At 40.1% G+C, this 27,699-nt stretch overlaps 1 protein-coding gene across 1 annotated transcript in view; it reads right to left on the bottom strand.

Moving 5' to 3' along the window:
* IL1RAPL1 (interleukin 1 receptor accessory protein like 1) overlaps positions 1–27,699 on the bottom strand; it is a 1,125,084-nt gene that overhangs the window by 433,672 nt on the left and 663,713 nt on the right. The window contains exon 4 of the mRNA XM_074968407.1: positions 1,564–1,750. Coding sequence (XP_074824508.1) covers positions 1,564–1,750 — 187 coding nt within the window. The remainder of the gene's footprint in view (positions 1–1,563; positions 1,751–27,699) is intronic.

The following is a 27,699-nucleotide window of genomic DNA, read 5'->3' as shown; positions in this document are numbered from 1 at the left end:
TCAGCGATTTCCAAACTTCTTCATCTTTCTAAGAAATAAGTTACAGGCCAATGGACTAATGTCCTTGAGACTTTTGATGTAACAGTACAAAATAATCTGCTCATTTTGCCCAGCATAGCAGCTTACTGCGTATATAGCATATAGGCTAGTTTCATAAATGTCATTCAAACTATTTTTTAGAATAGACATATGTCCATGCACATGAAAACCCACAATGGTCTTTTATGAAACTTTGCAACCTACCAAGGGAAAATAGTTTTTGACATTTTAAATCCTTAGATACGTATTCTATTACATATTTTAAATATTATGTAAGCGGGGGAATAGTCCCGCTACTGTGGGGAACTTTCCTGGCTTCTGCACTACCCCAGTGAACTGGGCTAGCGAAAGGATCTGAGTCCTCACTCCCACTTCCTTTACCCAGTGGCCTCCCTCCCCTTGAGGACTCCCCTCACTGGACAATACAGTGTTAGGTACACTATTTACAAGTACCCATAATGAGGCTAGGTAAATCTGTATGTTTTTATAATTAGAAAGCATAGTGAAATATGTTTCAACTGGAAAATTACAGTTAATTATTCCTGTATACACAAACTTATTTCAGGTTTACCTATAAGATCAGAACTATTTTGGTTTATCCAATAACTAGGGTATTTTAAGAAATAGATCCTACAAGGTGCAAAGTGCCACCTGAAAAGTGCTGAGCACCCTCAATTCCAACTGCAGTCAATGGGAGCTGCATTTAACAAGCACCTCGTAGAACCAGGGCCTAAATAACTCTCCAGAAAAGCAAATTAATGCACAATGTTGAAATAAAGTTATCAATAAACCATAGAGAAATATGGATATTTTAAGTGAAAGCTAATTGTCTCTCTGGGACATTGTCATTTCCCTTTTCTTCCCATAATTGTACGAACAATGGGCAGATCACAAGCCTTAAACCTGAGTTTTTATTCTTGGTGAGATTTGAAGTTTTAATATTATTGAAAACATGGGATTCTTTTTGAATTGTATGAGGTACAATTTAAATCGTGCACGCAAGTAAAAAGTGTGCACAGCTTCTTCTTCAAATATGTTTTCTTTCTGAGTTAATTTCATATTTGGAAATTGAGGGTTCTAGTAGCATGAGCTTGAATCTGGCATAGTGCAGACAATTGCTGTCTGCTTCCCCACCCAGCCTTACCAATGTGTACCATACCAGACCACCCTGGTAACATTTTTTCTTTTCCAGTTTTGGACTTTTCGGTTGAAAGAGGACCACCAAGTATTTGGTTGTTTTGTGATACAGCTAGATGGCAATAGGAAGATACCAAATAAGGAATTTTCAGTGTTACCTAAGAAAGCATTTGAATCCTTGCCTCTACAGCTAAAAGGCTAGTACATTAAAACACTTTACCGTCTAGTTCCTTTTTCATCCTATCCCTCCTTGTCTTATTATTATTGCATCTTAAATCCACCCAAGCTGTATATCACGTCCAAATAAAATGTTGAGATTATTGAAAATGAATCAGAACTTGACAGAATATTTTGTTGAAGGCAACAGAAGTCTTCTGTATTCCTTACCTTATACCACAGGATTTCAGGCTCTCTATAAGGAATTAAAAAATCCTCTATGTCAGGGCACGAGATTTCCTTGCTTTTGCTAAGTTCAGCTTTTTCAGAGTACTTCATCTTTGAATTGTAGCAGAGTCCAGTGTCATTTTCACCCACTGTCAGCGAGATGGAGACTTTCATACAGTAAGTAGAGTTTCTGTAATATAACACAAATTAAAATAATGGGTCCAGTGTGAAAAATAAATCCCAGTCACATGATTGTTTTCGATGCAGTTATATTCATTGTAGGCAAGAGAGAGAGAAAAATCGAACTATTCTTGCTTTGTATTGTGTGTGTAGTCCTTAGTTATTCAGGATAGGCTCTTCTCTTTCCAATCCCCACCTCAACCACTAGATTTTAATGTAATAACAATAACTGGCCTGAATCCATGAATGAACCCTTTCCTTTCCTCTGAATTCCCTTCCCTCCATCATTATAGTCCATACTGTTTATTGGCAGGCAACTTCCTCCTAAGTAAAGGCCAAAAAAAGCTTCATGCACTAACCGGCAAAGCTCCATAATCATCCTTCTGCCAAACACTATTACAACAGCTCTCTGGGGTTAACAAATCAGTCTACTGCACAGCAGCCTGGTGTCACATTGGAACTTTGGGCATCACACCATGAACTGGAGTGTTAGCCCCCCCATTCATCAAATTTAAGCAGGTTTTCAAGTGAAGCAGTAATTAAAAATATAGTTTTAAACAACATTTGATTAAAAATCAGACTTACGGCCTTTCACTCCATAGAAAACAGTTTAATCTCAGTGTATTTTAAACTAGAGGACTACCAGTTTGTTTACATTAGCCTCTGATCCCCATATTCCCAGGCCAAAATGTTTCCCCTGCATTATCCTCAGCTTTCATTAGCTTGGGCTCTGTCCTGCAACTTATTACTTTCTGTTGGTGGCCATATGTTGATATGCCAGACAGCCAGAGACTGTGGAACATTGTTTTGTTTTCCTGATTTCACTATGTACTTTAATTAGTCTCAAAGACAAAATGACCTGAAAGGATTTATTTTTTCATTTTGGGTTTCCAAATGGGCAGGATGAGAATGTCTAAGGTTGAGTACTCTCTAGGAGTACACTGTGACAGTGCAAGCATCTTCCCCTACTATTCTGTAAATGCATTTGACCCCTAATCTGCTGAAAGTGGTTCCTGCAGAGAGCACTAAGACATTTTTCCTTTACTTATTTTCACTCTTAGACTCTGTGAGATGACAGCTGATTTACAAGAGTCTAGTGTATATCTAGCATTGCAGGCTGTCAAAGATAGCTGCATTTTCAGATTGCCTTTAGATGTCTTAATACCTGTTTACTCTTTCTGTTTATCAGGAAGTGATTAAAAGGCTAAAAGGAAGGAAAACAGCACCCAAAGAGCACCACAGCCTCATTTCTAGAAGAAAATGTAAATCTCAAAGGCACTATTTATTAATTATTAATAAGAATATCATTTCTGAAAGCACAGTAATTCTGTCAATGACTTGAAATCATGCATGTCTTTTCTGGGCAGGAAAGGCAACAAATATAAAATATCTTCCCTAGAATGGAGTCAGCTTGTACTCCCATCCTTGGAGCTATCTGATGCTTCCTGTGTATACTTGTGACTGGAGTTGGTAAAACTTCTGTATCCACAGCAAACAATTTAGTCAAAGAATATAGATCATTCCTAAGTCACAAACTGTCCTAAGTTGTGATCTAAGTCTGCCGATATTGGGGTTTTTTTTTAATCTTTTCTATGATTGGATGACCTAACCATTGTCAGAAGAAGGGGGGCCAAAGCAATTCACTGGGGGCATAGATTTTCTCGATATCACAGTGGGAGTATGCTACTAGGAGACAGGTAGAAGGTGATAAGCAGGCATAGGGAGTATTATGCTGTGTATATCACCACATGCTTTGAAAATTCCTTCCTAACAGAGACAGAAGGGAAAATCACTTAACCTGCAATTCTGCTTCTCTAAAGATACCAGCTAGGCAGGAATCTGACTCTTGGTTCACATCTCTCTGGAACACATCACTTCAGGAGATGTCCCTGTCTAAGAGTTATTTTTTCCTTCCAAGATAGGCCTGATCAAGAGCCCTGTCCTGCTGAGCATATGCCAACATCAGGTTCCTCAGGGGCACCGGAACAATCCAGCTGGTTCCCTTCTGACTCCAGTCAGCACAGGAAATGGTGTCTCTAAGCTTTAACCAGTGCAGCTGCCCTAGCCAGTTAGGGCCTCGGTACTCTTTCTGGTCTATATTCACAATAACCTGGTTTGCTACAGATCACATTTTTCTCATTATTTTCTCTGCCATTTCTTCCCTAAGGTTCCTTTTGAGGCAAGTTTGAGGTTTCATCCTCCCAGCTAGTCTTTTCCTTGGCTCCCAGCAGAAAGCACCACGGGGATTCTCATGTCAGCTAAAGTCTGGACTTTCAAACTCCTTTCATGATATTCTGGGCAGAAAATGCAATGAAGATCTCTACCTTTTATGATCCTGTTTAGGATGTATCCTAGTCTGGGTGTATCTGTGGTTTGAGGAGAGATGTGGCACCTCAGTGTCTCACAATTTAGTGTATAAGCACTTCAGTTCAAACTGAGTCCATCTGCCCAGATAAAGGATGGGGTTCCAAAGTGCTGATGCTCTCAATTATGAAGTGCCAAGCCCAGAGTTCAAGGCGCTGACATGTCTAGGCTGGGATACTTAGACAACTGTATTCTATGATGTAGGGTCCCTCAAAAGCACTTTCTACTGGGAGCTTGAAGCAGCATAAAAGGAGCATAAAGATTTGGCTGCCTTCACATGACATGTCTCCCTATATGTTTCCACCGTGAGCCTGAATGGTAACAGCACTGACAAGGTGGCTCATATGGCACTCTGCCAGGAGCCCAGGTTGCATCCAGGAAATGGCCAGTCCGGCTGTAAGGAACTGTAGAGAAAACAGAACAAAATAGAATGATGTGAGCCAAAGAAAACCAGTTTAGTGGGCTCAGAGAACCAGAAAAAGATTAAAAAATCAGTCAGTCCCTAATGGCCTGAGGCAGTTAGATCTGCAAGGCAGCAACTCCAGCGGGGAGATGGTTTGTTGGCTGACGGCAGCTGGACTAGAAGTAGGTGGAGCCCATGAGCTAAGAAAATGTGTATCACGTAGCAGAGCCTTCAAGTTAGCCTACAAGTGCCCCAGAGGGTCAAGAATCTTAGAACTGGGGGAGTTTCCTATATGACTCTCACTGGAGGCACTAGAGCAAACAGAGTCCTGTACCACTGGTAACTTTAGAGAAATTGTATATTCCACTGGAGACCAGATTGTATTGTTTGAATAGAACAGTTACTGTATTTACTTTTGTTTTTCATTCTTCACAAGGTAACTGCATTTTGTGCAACTTCTGTATTCACTTGAGCTGACAGGAGGATTGAACCCTGGACCTTCAGCAAAAAAAGAATGAGTTTCTACTGTTTCAGCTAAAGCACTAAATTCTGTAATGCAAACCAGTCACAGACAGACATCACTGTGACATTCCCCTATGGTGTTATCTGGAGAGTTTTGCCTGGGCTTGTTTTAAGCCATGAGGACACATTTTCAGCCTCATAACTATATACATGAAATTACAACCTATAACATTACTATAACAACAATGTTCAGTGCATCATGAGCCTTCCGAAGACACCCAACATGACAAACTTTGCACTGGATACCACACAATCATTTTATAAGAATGAACATGAGGGTGGCTGGGTGTTCCCCACAAGATACACAGTGTCATTTGTGGCCCTGCCACCAGACAGGTATGAAAACCGACACTTGGCTGGAGTGGGTTACACATATAACTGCACAGTCCTATCTGCAAAGGCTGCATATCTTTATCTTTCTCATTTGTCTCCATGGCAAGTTTCTGGCAAGGGGCTTAGGGAACTATGTTAACTGTCATATTCTGTATATAACAATATTTTATAAAGCCTTTTTTGGAGCAGAAACTATGTCTAGTTCTATATTTGTACAGCTGATAGCCCAGCAAGATGCATATGCTGATCAGGTCATCTGTGTGCTACTGTTAAATAAATGTTAAAGAATAATATCTAGCAAGTATATTGATTCATTTTCCCAGGCTCTATTTTCTGCCATCTATAACTATTCACTAGAATTACAGTGTTCAGTCCTAGCTGCAAAGGGAGCAGACATACATCCTTGTCCAAGTCATTGCAATAGCACTAGACTTCTGGCCACAGATTTTGGGAACACTGTCAATGACTGTGTTAATCTTGCCACCCCATATACCACTCCAGCTTTAACTGCATTTCTGTGGCACTCTTTCCTGTGCCTTCACTGCCTAACTACTTCATCCTTTTTCATCAGTGGTGTTTAATATCCTTATGTACACACCCAGCAATGTGCAGAGAGAATACTAAATACCAAAGGCTTGTTCATACAGGCCACGGCCACGAAAGGATTTCCGCATGCCATCCGCTCATTCTCTGTCATTTAGAGCCCATAACGTCTTGACTGTTAATTGCTGCCTGATTCATCTAAATGGTTCTTGGTCTGGAATATGTATAGCACATTGCATGTGCTACATTATCTCTAAATTTTCAGAGTAGAAAGAAGCTTTGCTTTTATGGATCATGGGTACAGTCACAGTTCAAACCTCTCCATCTCCTGAGAATGGCACAGCATCCATCACCAGCTCCTCACCATTTCTGCTTTGTTTGGGAGTGGTGGCATTTTATTTTTTGCTATTCTGCTCCTCCGCTAAAACCTCTCTCCTTCCCTTCCAGCTCCCAAACTGTCAAGGTGCATTCCTGATGGTTGTACATTTATACCTAGTCTGACTAGGCAGATATATCCAAATGCACCCAAGTAGTTGTGATTTTCTCTTTCCAAAAACACCTGTCTAACAATTTCACTTGTGTGTATGTTCACAGAAAGCAAATACATGAGATGAATAGTGTTAAACAGAATTTGCAATATGTTTGTGAATAACTTTCTCCACTATTTGCCCATTTTTACCCATGACATCTATAGGTCATAACATGGATAGAAGTGTATTGCTTTTTCAGGTCACAATATTTCCTCATATATCTGAAGCAGATGTACAGGTTTAGAGTTTAGCTTCCACCAGCATGATTCCAGTATTTGTAAGTGAGGAGCATATCATAAGACTTTTTAGTAGACTGCTCTGTTGTCATATCGTGTGATTCTTTTGTGGCGATCTAACACTAGGAAATGCAACCTAGATGGAGCTACTATAAGGTGGGTGCAAAACTCTTGGAAAACCGTTCCCAGAGAGTAGTTTTCAGTGGTTGCCAGTCATGCTGGAAGGACATAACGAGTGGGGTCCCGCAGGAATCGATTTCAGTTCTGTTCAATATCTTCATCAATGATTTAGATACTGGCATAGAGAGTACACTTATAAAGTTTGCAAATGACACCGAGCTGTGAGGGGTTGCAAATGCTTTGGAGGATAGGATTAAAATTCAAAATCATCTGGACAAACTGGAGAAATGGTCTGAAGTAAATAGGATGAAATTCAATAAAGACAAATGCAAACTACTCCATTTAGGAAGAAACAATCAGTTGCACACATACAAAATGGGAAATGACTGCCTAGAAAGAAGTACTGCGGAAAGGAATCTGAAGGTCATAGTGGACAACAAGCTAAATATGAGTCAACAGTGTAACGCTGTTGCAAAAAAAGCTAACATAATTCTGGGATGTATTAGCAGGCGTGTTGTAAACAAGACATGAGAAGTAATTCTTCCGCTTTACTCTATGCTGATTAGGCCTCAACTGGAGTAGTGTGTCCAGTTCTGGGAGCCACATTTCAGGAAAGATGTGGACAAACTGATGAAAGTCTAGAGAAGAGCAACAAAAATGACTAAAGGTCTAGAAAACATGACCTATGAGGGAAGATTGAAAAAAAAATGGGTTGGTTTATCTGGAAAAGAGAAGACTGGGAGGGGACATGATAACAGTTTTGAAGTACATAAAAGGTTGTTGCAAGGAGGAGGGAGAAAAATTGTTTTTCTTAACCTCTGAGGATAGGCCAGGAAGCAATGGGCTTAAATGGCAGCACGGGAGATTTAGATTGGACATTAGGAAAAACTTCCTGTTAGGGTGGTTAAGCACTGGAATAAATTGCCAGGGAGGTTGTGGAATCTCCATCACTGGAGCTTTATAAGAGCAGGTTAGACATACACCTTTCAGGAATGGTCTAGATAATACTTAGTCCTCCCATGAGTGCAGGGGAATGGACTAGATGACCTCTCAAGGTCCCTTCCAGTCCTACAATTGTCTCACAAAGCCTCTGTAACTTTGCCCATTAAAAAAGGAAACAAGAAAAATAAACAGTGCAATGCCTGAATGGGCAGCCTCTGTCATATTCCCAAGTGGTGTGTGGACAAAACCCTGGGACTGACATTGATCTAGGTAATTAAATTCAGTAACTTAAACTGAACGTTCAAATGTGCCTTGTTTTCTAACAATATGATTGATATAATTTCCAGCATATGGTTTGGAACAGATAAGCACATTCAGGACACAAGTCATGTCCTTCTTTAGTAGAAAGTGCTTGGCATATTGTGGACACTGCAAGAAATAAGAAATAATAATAATAATAATAATAACAACAATAACAACAACAATATTTAATTTCACAGAAAATCATAACAGGATAGATAGAATATGAAATATCACAGAATAAAGGGAAACTCCTCAAGACTGCTAGGCCTAAACGTTTAAACTGCCTTGTCAATATTTATAGTTGACAGTATTTGAAAGATTCAAACCAGGATATTTTTTTCTCAACAGACATTTGCAATATAGCACTCCAAAACATCACAGTCACTATGCTTTTTTTACTGTCATCTGCATACACTTTTTTTTTCAGTGTGACATTACATCTAGGGCAGGGAATACACACACACAAAGTTCACTAATATTTTTGTGAAGTTTTAAAATCAGTACACTGACTGCATTTGCAGCCCTTTTGGGGCAAACCATCAGCTAGTATAAATAGTAAAAAAAAGTTTCCCTGATTTCAATGGAGTTACAGCAATTTACACCATCTGAGGGTCTGTCCCCTAGTGTTTACTTTCTGTGAATAGTCTAACTAATGAGTTTTTTGGCTGGAATGTTTACCATATCCTAAACATTTAAGCAAGTATTTCCAGAAAGCAAAGACTTATACTCACCCAGTCACAAAATGACCTGTGTGTCCAATGAAAGCATTTTTGGAATGCTGACATTCAAAGAACGAATGATTTATTAAAATCATCCAACCTCTAATATGGTGCTCTTTGCTTTGATTTTTGTTTTTAAGATGATTGATACAAAAAGTGGTAAAACATAAAAAGGGGGGGGGGTAATATGGTAAAGCACTGTTCTCTAAGAAATTCAACAAGTGTTTATAACTTATACAATTCTCAGTGTCCCCAAACCAGTTTAAGGAATCATCTAGAGTTACTGGTTTCCACTCAGTGATTGTATTGTTCATACTATGATGTTAGTATAAAAAGAGAGGGAATAGAGTAAAATATATCATCTACTTACTTTGTCCTTATTTTAGTATTAGGATACTGCCCCAGTATTTAAAATAGAAACAAAAAAGCACCTTTTATTCCATCAAAGCAAAAAGAAATTGATTGATTTGATCTGCCTTCCTTACCCCATGTTTTCTTCCTTCACTTGTTTTTTCTGTGTGAAAATAATAGTGATTTATGTGGGCAGTGAGGTACAAAGGAGTATTTTAATATTAGAAGACATGGTTCTCCACTAGTTTTTTACCACCAAAGTCAATGTAGTTGCCTCAGAATAAAACTGGAAGCCAAGAGTGTCTATTAGCAGCAGTCAAGGAGTGGTTGCAGAACTACTAACTGTGGTATGTAAATTTATCACTTAAATCATCTTCTGTGCCAGATAACTGGAGAATAGCTAATGTGACACCAATTTTTTAAAAAAAGACTTCAGAGGCAATCCTGGCAATTATAGGATGGTAAGCCTAACTTTAGTACTAGGCAAATTGGGTGACACTATATAAACAACTGAATTATCAGACACCTCAATGAACATGATTTGTTGGGGAAGAGTCAGCATGGCTTTTGTGAAGGGCAATCATGCCTCACAATGTATTAGAATTCTTTGAAGGGGTCAACAAATATCTGGTCAAGGATGATTCAGTAGATATAATGTATCTGGACTTTCAGAAAGTCTTTGACAAGGTTCTTCACTAAAGGGTCTTAAATAAAGTAAGCTTTCATGGGATACGAGGGAAGATCCTCCATGCATCCTCTCAATAGTTAAAAGCTAGGAAACAAAGGGTAGGAATAAATGGCCAGTTTTCAGAATGGAGAGAGGTAAATAGTGGTGTCCCCCAGGGGTCTGTACTGGAACCAGTACTGCTCAACATATTCATAAATGGATCTGGAAAAAGGGGCAACAGTAAGGTGGCAAAGTTTGGAGATGATACAAAATTACTCAAGATAGTTAAATCCAAAGCAGACAGTGAAGAATTACAAAGTGATCTGACAAAACTGGGTGACTGGGCATCAAAATAGCACATGAAATTCATTGTGGATAAATGCAAAGGAATGCATATTGGAAAACCTAATCCCAACAATATGTGCCAAATGATGGGGTCTAAATTAGCTGTTACCACTCAAGAAAGAGATCATGGAGTCATTGTGGATAGTTTTCTGAAAACATCTGCTCAATGTGCAATGGCAGTCAAAAAAGCTAACAGAATGTGAGGAATCATTAGGAAAGGGATAGCTAACAAGACCGTAAATATCATAATGCTACTATATAAATCCATGGTATGCCCACACCATGAATATTCTGTGCAGTTCTGGTCATCCCTTCCAAAAAAAGATATATTAGAAATTAAAAAGGTACAGAGGAGGTCAACAAAATGATTAAGGGTATGGAACAGCTTCCCTATGAGGAAAGATTAAAAGGACTGGGACTGTTCAGCTAGGAAAAGAGATGACTAAGGGGGGAGATGACAGATGTATAAATTATGAATGGTATGGAGAAAGTGAATAGGGAAGTGTTATTTACCCCTTCACATAATATAAGAACCAGGAGTCACCCACTGAAATTAATGGGCAGAAGGTTGAAAACAAACAAAAGGAAGTACTTCTTCACACAATGTACAATAAGCCTACGGAACTCATAGCCAGGGGATGTTGTGAAGGACAAAACTATAACTGTGTTCAAAAAAGAACTAGAAACATTCATGGAGGACAGGTTCATCAATGACTATTAGCCAAGATGGTCAGGGATGCAACCCCATGCCTTTGGCATCCCTAAGCCTCTGACTGCCAGAGAGGAGATGGATCACTTGATAATTTCCCTGTCTTGAAGCATCTGGCATTGGCTACTGTTCCAAGACACGATGTTGGGCTAAATGGACCAAACAAACATCAGAGAAGGCAACTTCTAGGCATTACCCACATCTGTGTGGATTTGATAGGATATTTCAATTCTTGACCATCTCTATTTTTACTATTAAGGTCATTGTTATTACACAAACTCTAAGGTGGCACCAGGCAAAATCCATCCAGAAATGTTGTTAAGTCTACACAATGCAGAAATACAGCAAAAGACTTCCTGAGGAAAGAGCAAGAGATATAAGTATTATATTTCCTGCTATTTTATTCAACTTTGTGTATAACACTGCTATAACACATAGTGTTTAATAAATTAAGGACCATTGTAAGCAATTTTCCTCCTGTTAACTGATGCCTCTAATTCATATAATTGTGGGGGGCAGGAGGTGGGAGTGAGGGTTTGTGGCCACAAAAGTGGTACAAATCTCAGCATCTTTTTCAATATTTTACCATTACTAATAAAGCACAGGTTCAACCAAGCTATTAACTTCTTATGTTTATAAATAGAAGGAAGAGCAATGAATATGAATTAACCTTATTTCATTACAGACACATATGGATAATGAAGATGATCATCTAAAATGTTTTCAGTTGCTAACAATACATGAATACCAGGTTTTGTTCCAATGCTTATCACTAACTATGTTTATTTATTGGATGCTATGAAAGGCTAACCCTTACATCTAAAGCATTAAGAGCACTGTTCATTTAAACTCAGCTAAATTAAAAAACTTACAATGGTAGTGTTATTAATATTAACAAGACAATGCTACTAATTGTCATCTACCTGTAATTAAAATAAATAGCTAACACTGCCAGCATTTGAAACCCTTATGGAACCAACTATTACACTTAATTCAGAAGACAGGAAGTATATAACATTTACTGATTTACAGATTTATACTGTAGCAGTTTGGAGCCTAAGGGGCAGAGAGATCCAGAAAATCAAGGATCTTGTGATTGGAAAATAGAAATGTTTCATAAACTCTAGACACCTTACTTTGTTAGCACCCAAAGCAGCCATAATTCAGCCTTAAGGGGCTTGCTTAGGAAAAATGTCAGTGGGTAACCTGAAGAATGTAAGTCTCTCAACTGATTATTATTTTTGTAATGGCCTCACAGATTTTTATTTCTTCCTAACATAATGATGGAACTTAATTGGTGTGCTGGTCAGCTTTGCTCCTCATCTTAACATCTGAAGATGGCCCAAGTCAGAGTCTAGTGTAGAGAAATGCAGAATCCACTTAGATTATGTTCTAGTGTGTCAGGTGCAGCTTGTTCTTTTTATTAAATAAATATTAAAGTACAGAAAGTACATGCTATGCAGTAATGAGAAGGAACAGGCCACAGTACTTTAAGACAACAAATGCATCTAAAATTCCATTGCTTTTGAAACAGGTAAGTAGAAGAGGAAGGGGGAAGAGAGAGAAAAAGCACACACACAGAATACGTCTGAATGAGAAGGGAATGTGAAAGAATGTTTGTGTGTGCCCTCTTGTTATAAGAACACAGAAAACTCCGATCTGATGTCTCTGAAGTAGGGAGGACAGAGGGATTGACGGAAACACTGCTTTTCTCCTCTTCTATGAGCACCACGGCTTGGCTATGCCCTATTTCCATAACAGTGTGCACAAGTCCCACAAGATATTTATTTTGATTAGCACATTCATATTAATCACACCAGAAATACTGAGCTATTTTACTGCATGCTTCATTTCTCAGAAGCGGTAACTTTAAAGCTCTCTCCTCTCCTAAAAAAACAAGTACACACAGTAAACTGAACTCCCTCTTGTCCTCATCAGTATCATCTGAAGAGGATGTCAGGTTTATACAATGTAGTTCCTCACTGATTGTAATATTTGCTGATAGACAAGGAACACTTATGCCTTGCTCCAACTTCTACTCTTAAAGTGCTTGTGTTTAAAGAAGGTACCGATTTTGAATTTTTATCGGTGCTGTGATCCAAAAAATTGCCTTTAGAAAGCAGACATTTTTCCTTTATAGTACTCAAAATAATCATTAAGGCTTCCCTTGTGAGTAAATCAATAAGAATTTTTTTCTTGTGTTACACAGCTCTCTCTCGTTCTCTGACTCATTAGAAGTCTGAGTCAAACTCATTCTTTATGAAAGCACTAGACTCAAGACCACATTGGTATGTTCCCACATTTTCATAAAATTTCAATTCCTCAGAAAAAGAAATGCTATTCTACGAAAACACATCACATTGGAAAGATCTTGAAATGGCAATTACCCAAGAGCTCAAATGAATAAAATAAAGTGGAATTCCATCATTTCTCCACAAAACATTTAAGCAGAAGTTACGGTCTAGTAATAAAAAATTCAAAGCAAATTTCCCAGCTTCTTACAGTACATGCAATATTTGTAACCTCTCATATGGGTTCACTGAGGACTCAGATACACATAAAACTGAATCTGTTGGAGCATGTGTATTAGATTGGAGGTAAAATGCACACAAATATTATTACTGTACATAGACATTACCTATTGTGCAGAAAGATACGATTACTGAAAACAATTTGCCGTTAAAAAAGGGATTTTAATGGAAAGCTGCTTTTGGGAATTACACTTACACCTGGGACATTTACAAAAGTACCACAGCTAACTTTAACTACAGCATCAGACAAGAACCTAAGACACTATCCACAGTCTGCATGGTGAGTCAAAGTATGGAATTACAGCCACTTGGAGCTGGCCTGAATTTGACCCCAGTATGTTCATAGTGCCAAAATATGTAAAATACAGAGTTCAGTCATTTGAAAATGTTTCCGTCAGTCACAGGAACATTTCACCAAAGGTCCCTGTGATAGAGAAATCACCACAGAAGAAAAGCAGGCTCAGGGAGGCAGAAAAAGGTTAAACCAGAAAGATATCCTAATAATACCAAATCCCGTCCCTAAGGAAGTTTCACATGGATTCCTCAGATAGAGGAGAAGGAGAAACCCAGTGGCAGGATGCACAATGTGGAGTTGGTCCCTCCATCCTTCTACCAACTACACCACAAAGATAGAAACATTAACCCTTTAATACCTTAGGATAAAACTCCTCTTTAAAGACAACCTCCTCTGGACCCAAGAGAAGAGATCAGTGCCTGCTTTCTGCTGGGAGAGACCTTCTTGATCCAACTGAGTGAGATCAAAGGACTTCAAATTTAAAACGTCACTTAGTATCACATGCTGGCAGAAATGGAGTGCTGCAGTCTCGAATATCAATACTGTACCAGTTTCTGGGGAATTTATTATTTCTCTTCCACTTTCCCATTATGGGTAGATGGTGCTGGTATCACCTTGCTTTCCTAGTAACCAGGAGGGAGCTAAAGCGGGAATACTATTTTAATGGTTTAAATAGAAAGGAAACAGACAGGAGAGTAAACATGAATTGGCAGAGGATCTGACTCAGGCCAGATGGCCATAAATAATGGTCTCGATTGCCTGAGCAGAGCAGTTCAAGCCAGAGTGCCTATGCAAAAATGGGTTCTCATGAAGGAGTATTTACTACCTGGTTTGTTATATACAGAGGTACCGGAACAACTGTACAACTGGGACATCCCATACAGTAATTCAATCCACTTTTTATATAACTTAAATGAAAAACACTAATTTTGGAAATAAAGTAGGTTGCTGAGTGGTCTCTTTCTCTCCTTTCAGTCCACATGCTGAACCAATATGAGTACAAACAATGGTTCCCAACCTTCAGCTGAAGTGTGAAAGTTTCTGTACCTTTGTGTCATATGCTAAGCTGGCTTCTTTTGTTAAATAGTTGGTATAATACATCAAGCAAATTACCAGTTGTTATATAATCAGTGAAGAAGGGGCTACATTACTATTTTGACCTAACTGGAACAATTTGTTCTTCTCTGCATAGGGTGATACTTTTTGGTCTCTCATGTTCCATTATCACTTAGAGTTGTCGATAGAGGACAGTATTTATTTTGAATATTCTGGGGACAAAAATATGGATATAAAGAAGATGCCTCTGGAATCTTTCCCATACCTCTTTCTGAAACATAAAATTGGAGGAGAGTGAGCATGTTAGGTCTCCTCCCAATATTTAAAAAAAAAAATCAAGCATTTCTGTGTAGGCCAGTGGTTCTCAACTGTGGTCTTCCACTTGTTCAAGGAAAGCCCCTGGCACGCCGGGTCAGTTTGTTTACCTGCCGCATCTGCAGATTTGGCTGATCGCGGCTCCCACTGGCCGCGGTTCACCGCTCCAGGCCAATGGGGGCTGCAAGAAGGGCGGCCAGCACATCCCTCGGCCCACGCCGCTTCCTGCGGTCCCCATTGGCCTGGAGTGGCAAACCGCGGCCAGTGGGAGCCACAATCGGCTGAACCTGTGGATGCGGCAGGTAAACAAACTGGCCTGGCCCGCCAGGGGCTTTCCCTGAACAAGCAGTGGACCACAGTTGAGAACCACTGGTGTAGGCCATCTCAGGCTCTACCAAGTATCCAGATGCCACCACTCAACCCCAGGAAGTTTGGGATCGCCCTCACAGCTCCTCTGAGACCACTTTTAAATGAATATATAACCTATCCTTAGTGATGCTTATGACCAACCACCTATTGTTTGATACATTCAACACATTTTTAGACACTCATTTTCCTAGACTGATTTGGTAATTCACAGGCCAGTTATTCTCTTCCTTGGAAGTAGGACTAGAGAGGGGGAAATCAATCCCTTTCAGATGGTCTGAAGCCCTACAAATCAAATTAAAAACTGCTCTGCATTTCCTGTGTACATCTAGGACTGGAAGTGGAAATACCTACCAGAGTCCTGTGAAAACACTTATCTTGTGGTAGTCCCTACCCTACTGGCAAATTAGAAACTACTGGGGGGATGGAGAAGACAGGGAAATAAATAACCCTTTGACAGGTTTCAATTGGTCCACCGAGCCGCTGGAGGCGAAGTGGGGAACTACTGCCTCACCGGCAGGCCTTGCTCACACTTTTCTGTCACTAGGAAATTAGCGGAGGGAGGTGTGCCGGCCAGAGTCAGTGGTGAGCCCTCAGACATGGGGAGTGCCGGCAAGAGTCAGTGGCGCACCCCTCAGGCATGGGGAGCACCGGCAAGAATCAGTGGCGTTGTCGGGATTCTGCTACTCAAGGCGGGCTGGCCGGGGTAGGGGAACGCAGCCCACCCAACTCCACGGCATTCCAGCCCAGGGCCATGACAGTGGCGGGAGGAGAGGATCCCGCCATTGGGCAAGCGGGGAGCCATCCACAACATGCCAACCAAATAGACCCACCGCACTGTGCAGTTCTGCCCCTGGGCTACTTCCTACCCGGTCTCTCGAGTGGGTCCCTCTGGTCCCTCCAGCTCGTCAGGGTATTCTGCTGCTGGCAGCTCCAGCTCCAGATCCCACTCCGTGTCAGGCTCACACTGGCCCAGGCTACTGCCTGGCTCCTCCAGTTCCTCCGGGTACTCGGCAGCTGGCAGTCCTGATAGCCCCAGTCCTTCCTCCAGGTCAGGTTTCTCCTGGCCCAGGGCCTCCCCTAGCTCGGCAGCAGGGTCTGGAGGGAACAGCCAGCAGCCTGTGTCTGTCTCCCTCCCTGGTGCTGCCCACACTGGGCAAAGGGCCCCGCCCTTTGTACTTCCTATTCCACCCCGCCCCTTCCGGGGTTGGAGTAAGCTAGGTCTGGCCCTGCCCACTCAGGCTGAGAGAGTGGTTCTTTACCCTCTGGTTTGGCGGGAAGCCACCCTGGCTCCCTACAAACCCTGATCTAATGAGTTTTACGCTCTGAATTTTTATAATAATGGAAAATCCTGAAGTTCTTAATAGAGATTTTACACATGTAAAATACATGTAAGAATTACAGCATTTGACTCAATACACAATAAATGATATTTTACAATTTTAGTGTGTCTTCCATCCAAGGATCTCAAAGTGCCTCCCAATAGTTAATAAATTTAACTTCACAACATTCTCTTTGAGATGTTATTTTATCCCCATTTTGCTTATTGGGGAACAGGAAAGTTAAGTGAATGTCCCAAGATCTCACCCAAGATGTCATTCTTCTTACATGAACATTCTAAATGATATATTACAGAAGTTCCTGAAGATGCTGTACTGGGCACATTTATAAATTTTAAAATACGTAAGTGCAGAGCTAGGAATAGAAAATTGTTGAAAAAGAAATTCCAGCTAAATTAGGATATCAACAAAAGCAAATTACTGAACATTTGGATATTCTTCCATTTTTATTAAAATCCCAGCATAAGTCCAGTTTGTGTTTATGACAAGGCTCTGAACTCACAAGAGAATCAAATGCAGTGAACCCTGTTCTCTGCAGCATTCAAAAAGATGTTCATGCTTATTTTCCTAATGTTCCTGACATAACATAAAAACAATCATGCACCTTTATTTCTCTCAAAAGCCAGCTTTCCGTATTTTGTGGTACGGCCCAATCAGAATGTGACACATTTGAGAAGTCAGACTAGTCTGTAACTACATGCATATGAAACTGCATTCTTTGTCTCTACCTCTGCAAATGAGTCAGAGGTGTAAAATAAATAGGCTGTAGGATCTTCAGCTGCCCCAACAAGCAGAGCAGCATGAGTGTGAGGTACAGAAGGGTGCTGGAAACCATGATGACATCTTTTCATTTCTTAGCTTGGTTATCAACACCTTGCTGCTGTTTCTAATCCTCAGAAGGATGACTCATCCAGTGGGTCTGGAAATGAAAATCCAAATCCATGTAGATTGTGAACAGCAGTAATAAGAATGGAGAAGGCATACCTAAGCGGACAGATTCAAGTGATTTTACCTAACTGGGGCTGTACAAAACATGTCCATTTCTTGAGCTTTGACAAATGTACCAGTGGTTTAGCTTTGCACATTCTAATTTATAGCCAAAGTGTGAAAGTGAAACTATACAAGTCCAGGTAAGTTTAATAGAAATCACTGAAACTCACCTGAATTTATTCTACCTTCAGACCTAGCTCCCAGTCCTTATTTAGGCAGTAGGATGGTGGTTTCCTACTCCTTCCAATATATACCTTTCTAGACATAGTCAAGGGTGGCTAGCACTCTCCCACCTTCCTCTTGGATTTTCTGGGAGACCACCATCTGCCCCACTCCCACATCTGCAGTCTTCTGGTAGGCCAACATGTAAGTTGACTCTCCTATTCACATCCTAGGGCCTACCTGGTCCCCTGCTTCTGTATCAGAAGGGCTATAAAGCCTCCAGCTGGGAAAATGCTGACTTCTACAGTCACTTACCTCTTCCTGGGACATGAGGCACCCTAAAATACACCACGTGGTAAATACAGAAAAACTAATTCAGTTACTTCCTAGGCACAGTGTGTTACTAAGCATTGGCTTAAAGCCTAGTCACAAGACTGTATAATAAAAATAAGTGAATAAAGAAACTACTCTACCAAAAGGCACTTAAAATCTCAGTGAGTGTGAAGCTTAATCTAGTTTATCCTTTACTTGTCAGCCTACTACTCCAGCTAATGTACTTCAGTCAGAAATCCCCTGACAAACCTGAGACTGAAAGCATAATAAGAGCTTGTACAATTTATATTAATTAAACATTGTAATATATTTTTATTTATTGTATTCCCCTTCTGCTTTCTTTTAAATGTTTGGACACTAAGAACAATTTAGAATATATGCCTCTTTTCTTTTTATTTTTATCTCTTGCCATATTTATTTAGCTAAAAGCATCCTATTCCTGATACTCCCCTGATCAGTCTAAAAATTACAGTGTAATACCAGCAGAGGAGATATTTCTTTTTGGTGCTTTCTGCTATCTCTGATGGCTTTTTATATAGAAGTTAAAAGTCTTCTGGAAGTTTTTTTAAGAGAGTGGAGAATAACATTAGTGGCCTGGCCAACATTCACTATTCTTAGGTATTCAGTTTGTAGAATACTGGCAGAATAAAGACCCCAGAAACCCTCTTCTTCAAGACCTTTTCCATTGGGTTAGCTTTATTTAAATAACAGAAGGTACAACTAGAGCCGGGTGAATAATTCGATTCACTGGTAGTTCAAAAAAAAAAATTAAAATAATTTTTAGTTAAACCCTACACCAAATATTTTCAACATTTCCTTTTGATTTTGAGCATTTTTCATTTAAATTTTTAAAATAATAAAAATAGAGATAATTTCAAATCAAAAAGTCTATGAATCAAAAAGTTGAAATGTTTCATTTTGGAATTTGGGGTTTTTTCCATCAAAACAATTTGCCAAAATTAACACAAATTTGCAAAAATTTTAGGTTGACTCAAACCTGCATATTTCACCAAAAAAGTTTCAGTTGAAAGATTTTGCCCAGCTCTAGAAATAACCTAGGCCCAATAAACTCAAGGTACAAATTATCTGAAGCTTTCCCAGCTTCTACCATTTAGTAGACCTTCCTGGATACTATTCACAGTCCTCACACTCACTTCTTCCACAGCTTCTTAGCTCTCCCCACTTGAGTTTTCTTCCAAGTCAGCTCTGCTTCCCACAGTTGTCTGCCTCTCAGGCCTTCTGCTGGACTAATGTGAAACACCAACTCCCAGGTCTTTCCTGGCACCTGAGTCTCTCCCTCTTAAAGGTCAGCTGCCTGTATTTATAGCAAGTACCATTTGTAACCTGCAATAACGTGACCCCCCACGTTATCTAAGGGTATATCTACATTGCAATAAAAGCCCCCTGGCATGGCTGTGGTTAGGCACTGGTCAGCTGACTCAGGCTAACAGTGCTCAGTTTGTGGGGCTATAAAATTGCTGGGTAGGCATTCGGGCTCAGGCTGGAGTCCAGGCTGTGAGACCCTCCCCCTTTCCAGGGTCTCAGATCCCTAGCTCTAGTCTGAGCCCTAAAGTCTACATTGCTATTTTTAGCTGACCTGGGCTCTGAGACTCGCACACACAACTGTAACGTGTTGAGCTTTGAAAGAAGGATGTGCATATGCACCCTGGCACCAGTACCCTGTTACACCGACCTAATGTTAAAGCATGGGCAAAGCCTATTGCTGAACTGCTGCTTTTATCTTAAAGCGCCTTATTTTCATTTATACAAGGCCTTTTTTAAACTGCAAGAGCATTTAATTGGAGCTTTAGTGTAAATGGGAATCAGACCCACAGTGCATAATTTTGTAATAACTTGACCATATTAGGCACTAAATGAAAATGAGTTACATTGAAATAATTCACTTGGAAATGCTTTTTTCTTTCCCTAATTCTACATGCCTTCCTACCGATTCCATTATGGCATCTGCATTGCTATATGCTGTAGCCTAAATCAGGTCTCCGTAGCTTAAATTAGACAAGCAACATGAATCAAACACACAAACAAAACTTGTTTCACAGAATGTTAAGATTGCAAAATTAAGTGTTGAGTAGTCCATTGATTCCACTGATTTAAATGGGACTTTTCATGGAGTGGGGTGCTATTCAACCTGATCATGGACTTTAGACTCTGGGTCTGAATAAGGCAGTGGCTCTGTGAAAATAATAATATATGATCATGTGATACAAATACACAACAGGGCCTGTCATTAGTGAGGGTGAACACTTCCTCTTTCCCTCTAGGTTCTGGCCCATTTACTTCTTTGTGTTTTCTATTTAGATCTCTGCTCTAATGAGCCTCAAGTAAACCTCTTTTCTGCTTATATTTTTCTGTAGTTTATTATAAATGTTTATATTATATAGCATTGTAATTTTCCCACTAACGACCTCAAAAATACCATAAAGCATTTCTTCTCAGCATGGCCAAAACCAGAAATTTGGAGCTTCTACGCCAAGCATAGCAACGTTATGAACCAAATAACTTAAGAAAAATATTCAAGTGAATGACATCATTCTTCAGAACAAAAGTTCAAACTCATTCTCTTATTTTTGCCAAACTTCCCCAAAATGTTGCCTTTGAAAGGAAATGTAGCATAACAATTTTTAGAAGGATGTGTCTGTCTTTCTTTCTCTTCTTTTTTTTTTTTAGGGGTTGTTTGTTTATTTTTAAATCAGGATTATAGTGAGAAATTAGCTTCAACCAGAGTTATAGAGCAACTACCACTACTCCATAATATCAAAGTTATCTGTGTAACTTCTCTCTTTTTTACTCTTTCTGGAAGAGACAAATAACTATAATATATTTCTGTTTCCAATTACTGAAAGAGAAAGGGGCAACATGATAACACTGAGATCTTAACTGATGATGTAGATTGTAGTATGCTAATTAAAATATGTAGGGAAAGCTTAGCTGAGCTGGATTTAAATAAAGGGTTGTTGATGCCATATTGAAAGTTTTAGCGGGAAAATGTACACAACACTCTTTCTGAATTATAAGCATTTTTTGTTGGTCAGACTTCATGAATGAAATCCTAACCACGTTGAAATCAATGGCAAAACTCCCATTGACTTCAATAGGGCCAGGTTTATCCTACTTATGTGCATGATTAGTGGTAGAGATATCATTCTCTCATTTGTTATTATGAAACCATATGCATGAAAATAACATTTGATTCCCACAAATTCATCTACTCCTACTTTTAAGACCCACATGAAGTTATAATCCTCATTTGGTTGCACCATAATAATTGCCACAGTAGCCCAATTGTGATGTCTCATAATTGTAATGAAACAGCAGTTGGAACTGTTGAATTCTTAAACAAAGATCAGATTCTCATGCAAATACACTTAGACATACACTTAGACAAGAGGACAGAAATATGGAATGCTGAGTACATGTTATTTTGTATATGTATATATTTTGCATATATATATATATATATGAAGTAGATGCAGACTTGTTTCTAAATAAAATATTTTGTCTGTCTTTTTAACTGAGAATTGTGGATGGGTGTGGGAAAGGGGATCCATAGCCACAAAGGGGTTGCATACATAACTGATTCAGGTTTAGGAGTAAAGAACAGAACTCAAAAGTATTTTCAGATATATTGTAATGTAAAAGAAGCCTCTGTTTTAACATGTGAGATATTTTATACAGAACAATATTATCCTGAGAATGATTCAGCATGACAGCAATCAGACAGAGAGATAAGCAATCCAATCTATTCCTATGGAAAAAAAAAGTTTTAAAACCAAAGTAATCTTCACATGATAATAAATGCTCACAGAAAAACAGAGCATGAAATACATTTTCCTGTTCTGATATGTGTTCTTTTTCTTCTGTAAATATTTCTGAATGAATAATAATGATTGCTCTGCTACACTTTAAGGTTGGGCAGCAGGGAAACCAGAAGTTCGCTTTATTTTGCTGTTCCTTTTTACAGCTGAGGGTTGCAACTAGTATCAACCATGGGAAGAGGAAGAGGAACATAAATATTGGATTCTTCCTGGTTCCTGCAGCTTCTCCCTATAAAAGACCCAGATAAGCCAAACTACCCGGTGATGACTTATTTCCTGAAGGTGCTACTTTTGGAAGGTGAGCCTTCTTAGACAAACGTACTTCTTGCATGAATAATTCTACTGTAATTTGTGGAAGAAGGGCCATTTCCCAAGTTCACACTATTAGCTGATACTGTGTAATGAGCAGCAAAATATCCACCACCTATAGCTGCAGGGCTAATTCCCACAAATTCAGTGTACTCAGAATTTTCTGGAGATTGTTAAAAACCATCTAGAGAATTTCGACTATTGAGTAGTAACATGTGCTAACTAGGGAGAGCCAGAGTCATTAAAAATTTCACCTGGCTTCACACCACAGTGTCCTGCTTGAGGCTATACAAACCAATTAAAAATCAATTTTCCAAACAACTTACTTTTTCAGAAATTTGGCCCAAAGTTAACACAAAATAACTCATCATTTTACCATCAAAACTATGTAGTAATGCTTATCTTCCTTGCCAGTCACCTTCACTCTTTTAAGCTTCTGAGCTCTTCTCAAGGCAGAAACTCCTCATCCTGATCTCCAAAAGCCAGTGCAGATCCACTTTTAATTACATCTCATTGCTAAAGTTTCCCTCTCAACAGGGTCCATGCTTTTGCCAGTTCAGCTCACATTACTATTTTCTACCTTGACTCCCACGAGTGACCTCTCTTTCCATTAGTCTTCTCTCTCTGATTCTCTCAAGCAATGTCTCTCAAGGCTGCTATAAAATAAAAAAGCAAGAGTAGAAAAGCAGGATAGAAGAGACAAAATGCGGGAAACAATACAGGTTAGGGAGTAGAGGAAGATAAAAGTGGGACCAGCAAATGAAAAATGAAAGAGGCAAGAACGGATACCCTTAACACTTCTCCAGAGCTATGGCAGAGAACTAGGGAGTCAGTGATTTATTAAGAGGGAAGAATGGAGTTTCTTGTTCAAAAAGCTTCACTAAGGACTCATCTTTTTTCCTGATGGAGTGCCCTCTGTAAAGATCTGACCTAGTCATAGACCTGGGTTTCTAGTTAATTCAAAGATGTCTTCCTGATGATTAATATACATGTTAATATTTTATCTTCCAAGAGATTCTGAGTCTGGCCAGGTGCTGCAGAGAATAATGGATTGTTGTTGGGTTTTTTTTAACAAGCAAGATATTTTATTGTATTCCAGAATGTCTAGCATTAGTGCCTAGCGATGAGGTGGGTGAGGTGATATCTTTTATTGGACCAATTTATAACTTTTAATCCACCGATTAGGGCACTTATGTGGGATGCGTGAGACACTCCTGCCTCGTAGGTGAGTTGACTTGAACTTGTGTCTCCATTATCCCAGGCAAGTCTCTAACCATTAGGATATAAAATCATTCTTCCTTTCTGGCCCAATGAAGTATTTTATACAAAATGGAATAGCTTCAGCAGGACAGACTGAGAGAATACCACAGAATACCTTATAGGCCGGTGGGCAGGGCACTCACTTTGGAGGGGTTATTCAAGTCCCTGCTCCAGAATAGGAATCTGAACCTTTGTCTCCGAAATCCCCAGTGAATACCCTAATCACTGAGCTAAACATGAGAAAGGAGGCACCCTCCAAAAGAATCTGGCATTTTTTGGCATATAAACTATTACTTTGAAATAATTTCACTATGTGCCTTACTATATATTTGTGTAGCATACTGCAGGTGGTTATATTTGTCCTCTACTGTATTGACACATGTAACTGTGCTGATTCTGGCTACCAAATCAATTTGTGATTTTATGCCATACCAGACAAAAGTGTGTCTTTTCAAAGGTCATCAAACTGCTTGCCACTGGAAGAACTGCCTTTTACGGATTCTTTGTGGCTCATATGTAGCTCATCAGTTCCATCTACAGTGTTGGGTGGAGCAGCCTACACCACATGCTTCTTAGACTGTACTGCATACTTGCTGTGGTACTGGCACCCTTCATCACTGGACTGGATTTTCTTCCTTTGGCTACTGTACAATTTTACACTACATGTTGTGCTGAGTTGCTAGAGTTTGCTCTACAGAACTAATAATCTAGTATATTTGGCAAAGTTGAAAGGTGTTAGTGGGACTAGTAACCCCAAAATACAGGTCATCCCACATCTGTTCAGCAGCAACTCACCTGTTATTGGGGAGGCGGTATAGACTACTCTATAATTAAAGGGACTAACGCTTTCCATTACAAACAGGGCCCTACCAAATTCATGGTTCACTTGGGTCAATTTCACAGCCATGGGTCTTAAAATTGGTCAGTTTCACAATTTCAGATGTTTACATCTGAAATTTCATGGTGTTGTAACTGGGTCCTGATCCAAAAGGGGATGGGGGCTTGCATACTCATACTCACTTCTGTGCTGCCTTCAGGGCTCTGGGCTCTGAAGGCAGCAGCTGCAGAGTTTCCTGCAGCTGGAGGAGGCTCCAAGCTCCCCAGTGCTGCTGGGAGCGCCCCAGCTGCGGGCTCCTCGCTGCTAGTCAGGGTCAGTGGCGGATTAACGTATGGGCCAGGAGCTGCGAGGGGCATGAGCCCTGAGCTCGGGCACCCTGAGACCCAGCTGGAGCCACGGGGCAGGGGGAAGCCTGGAGCTCGGACAGGATCTGCGGGAAGCAAAAGTCCCGAGTCCCGGCTTGAGCCGCGGGGGGTGATAGCACCCTGCTCAGTTGCCCTGAGCTCTTAGCAGGAGCTCCCGGGGGTGGAAAGAGCCTCCCCCCCCACCCCGGGGGTGGGGGGAGAAGAGCAGAAGCCCTGGAGCTCGATCGCCCAGAGCCTGGGGAGGGGCTGCCGGGAGGCGGCGGGCAGCAGCCCTGAAGCTCGGGCATCCCAGCTGCAGAAGGCTGGAGCTGCGGGGCGTGGCAGCGGGTGGACGCCCTGGCGCTAGGGTGCGGCGAGCCCGTGAAGGAGCCGCAGGGGGAGGGCGGAAGCCCCGGCACTAGGACGCCCTGCGCCACAGGAGGAGCCACGGGGAGCAGCAGGCAGGAGCCCGGGTGCCCCAAGCCCTGGCAAGAGCCGTGGGGGGTGGCAGCCCGGAGCACAGCACCGCAGAAGTGAGGGTGGTACCACTGGCCCTTCCCCCCGCCCTCGGCAACTCTGGGAAGCGTTGAAGCAGCTGGTGTGGTAGTAGGGAAACAAAGGGCTGGCTACACCTGACCAGCCCTGGGACCCAGTCCAGGGTCCCCTCTGGGTAAGAGCCTTCTCTTCGTGTAAAATAATGTAGTGCTGCAGTTCAGGTCGTAGCAGCCTGAACCGTACGGGTGGATATTAAGAGATCAAACCCCGACGATGTGGGGGTGTGGTGTAGTCCTGGGCGCTTGCTGTGGTTTCATACAACAGAATTGTATTGGTACCTTAAAAACACCTAGAAAATTACTTTAAAATACTAAGTTAAAAGAACATTATTGAGGTTGCAATGCCAACCACTCAAGAGTTAGGAAATACCAGATTTATAGTTGTCCACAAAACCTTCAGTCTGCCCCATTGTGCACAATGCTTTCTGTTACAATCTTTAATTATACGATCACATATTTTTTTGCACCCCTGCCTCATTTTCTACACAGGATAGACACAAAAAGAGGCAAAATTAAGGTGCCATGAAAAATCTGAAATCTAGTATTTCCTAATTTTTGCATACTTGACATTTCAACCTAAGTAAAGTTATTTTAATACACGCAATATATATTTTTAATTGACAGACCTCACTGAAACCTTGTACACCAAGCTTCACCCTGACACATTTTTTTACAATACAGTTGTAAAAAAAAAAAAAAAAAGGGATTATGATGGAAAGTGTAACAGACCTCTGGCTCTAGCACCCCTGTAACACCATTCTTTTATCACTTGCCCTCATTCCAGTTTTAATAAGCTCTCTTATCTTTCCCTGTTCACTCCATAAAAATTAAACAGCAATGCAAGTGCCTTCCCCATTTTTATAATACTGACTCTTACAAAACTGCATTAAAGTCAGCAAATGATACCTTTGCTAAATTATCAATATATCTGTCATTTTGTCAATAAAATCTATGCAGTGTCAGCATAATGAGAGTGTTCTTACTGTATGTATGTGTTTGTGTTTTTCATAAGCAAGAGAAGATTATTAGTTCCACCACAAGTTCAGATGAAGAAATGGATTTTGAAAGCTCAAATTGTTTGAATACTGTAAGAACAGAATTAATGAATATTTGTTTGAGTTCCAAATGGATATTTCATTTTTAATTTTACTCAATTTTAGTCAAACATTTAGCCAAATGGGATTTTATTCATAGAAATATTTCAGAATGATTTTTCCTATCTAAATACCCAAAGCCTTCTGCAAAAAAAGGTATTTTTGAATGAAAAGGAATATTGATGTTCATTATTCCATAATCTCTTTTAAAAACATTTCAGACATCCAATCACGGAACAGAAAAAACACCATCTGACTTATAGTGGATAACCAAATACACACAATGTATAATGAATTGCAAATTGTCCAAATGAACTCCTATTAACAACCATTAATTGATAATTATTCATCCAGAGTAGTTGGTGAACACTTTGGTAGAACAAATACATCCATCTCCATCTCAGGTACTTATATGCCTCCTATTACCATAGCATCTGAGCACCTCACAATTTTTAATGTATTATGCCAACACCTCTGGAAGACAGGGAAGTGCTATTATCCCCATTTTACAGAGAGACCAGGTAACTTTCCCATGGTGACACAAGAATGCTGGACCTTTCTTCTTCAGGTTCAATTCACAATTAGCAAATAGAGATAAAGCTGTATTCCTGATTTATTTTTAGCCAAATAATTTGATGAGCCCTCATGAGAATCTCATTTTTACCCATTTGTTCAGATTGTATAGCTGTTTTTCATAGTGGTACATCAGTGGGAAAACTGCAAGGACAAAACAAGACCAGCAGTAGTCTGAGAAACAGCAACTCTGATTCTGTATGCCAACAGCAATGTATAGGGGTAAATGCAGATTGGAACAAGCAGGCAACTACAGAGGAAATAGTTAAAGTCACCATTGGTACTCAAAGTCACTTTGAACATTAAAGGTGTGCAAAGCACATATTACTTTTACTGCTGCATATTCTCCAAAGGTATGTTATTAGTCCTAATGTCCTCCTCAGATATTAAAAAAACAACAACGCTGTTTTAGAAAACCTATTATAAATTGTAATCTTTGGAGAATATATAAATGGAGTAATACAGGTATTTTGCATGATTCTCTATGGCTTTAGTAAGAGAGAGAGAGAGTGCACCAATAGTTAGCTATTGCAGTAGGTTAGTGCACTACATATCTAACTTATGCCTGAGGAGGATACACAAGAAAATGAGTTTGGTGGTCTCGTACTAGTCCCCATACACGCACATTAAAAGAAAACACAAGTATAGAATTGAGCATGACTGCAAAGCTTTGCTC

The sequence above is a fragment of the Natator depressus genome, chromosome 1 (assembly GCF_965152275.1).
Source record: "Natator depressus isolate rNatDep1 chromosome 1, rNatDep2.hap1, whole genome shotgun sequence".
Taxonomy (NCBI): Eukaryota; Metazoa; Chordata; order Testudines; family Cheloniidae; genus Natator; species Natator depressus.
The sequence above is the reverse complement of the archived record's forward strand: the minus strand, read 5'-3'. Positions and strand labels throughout refer to the sequence as shown.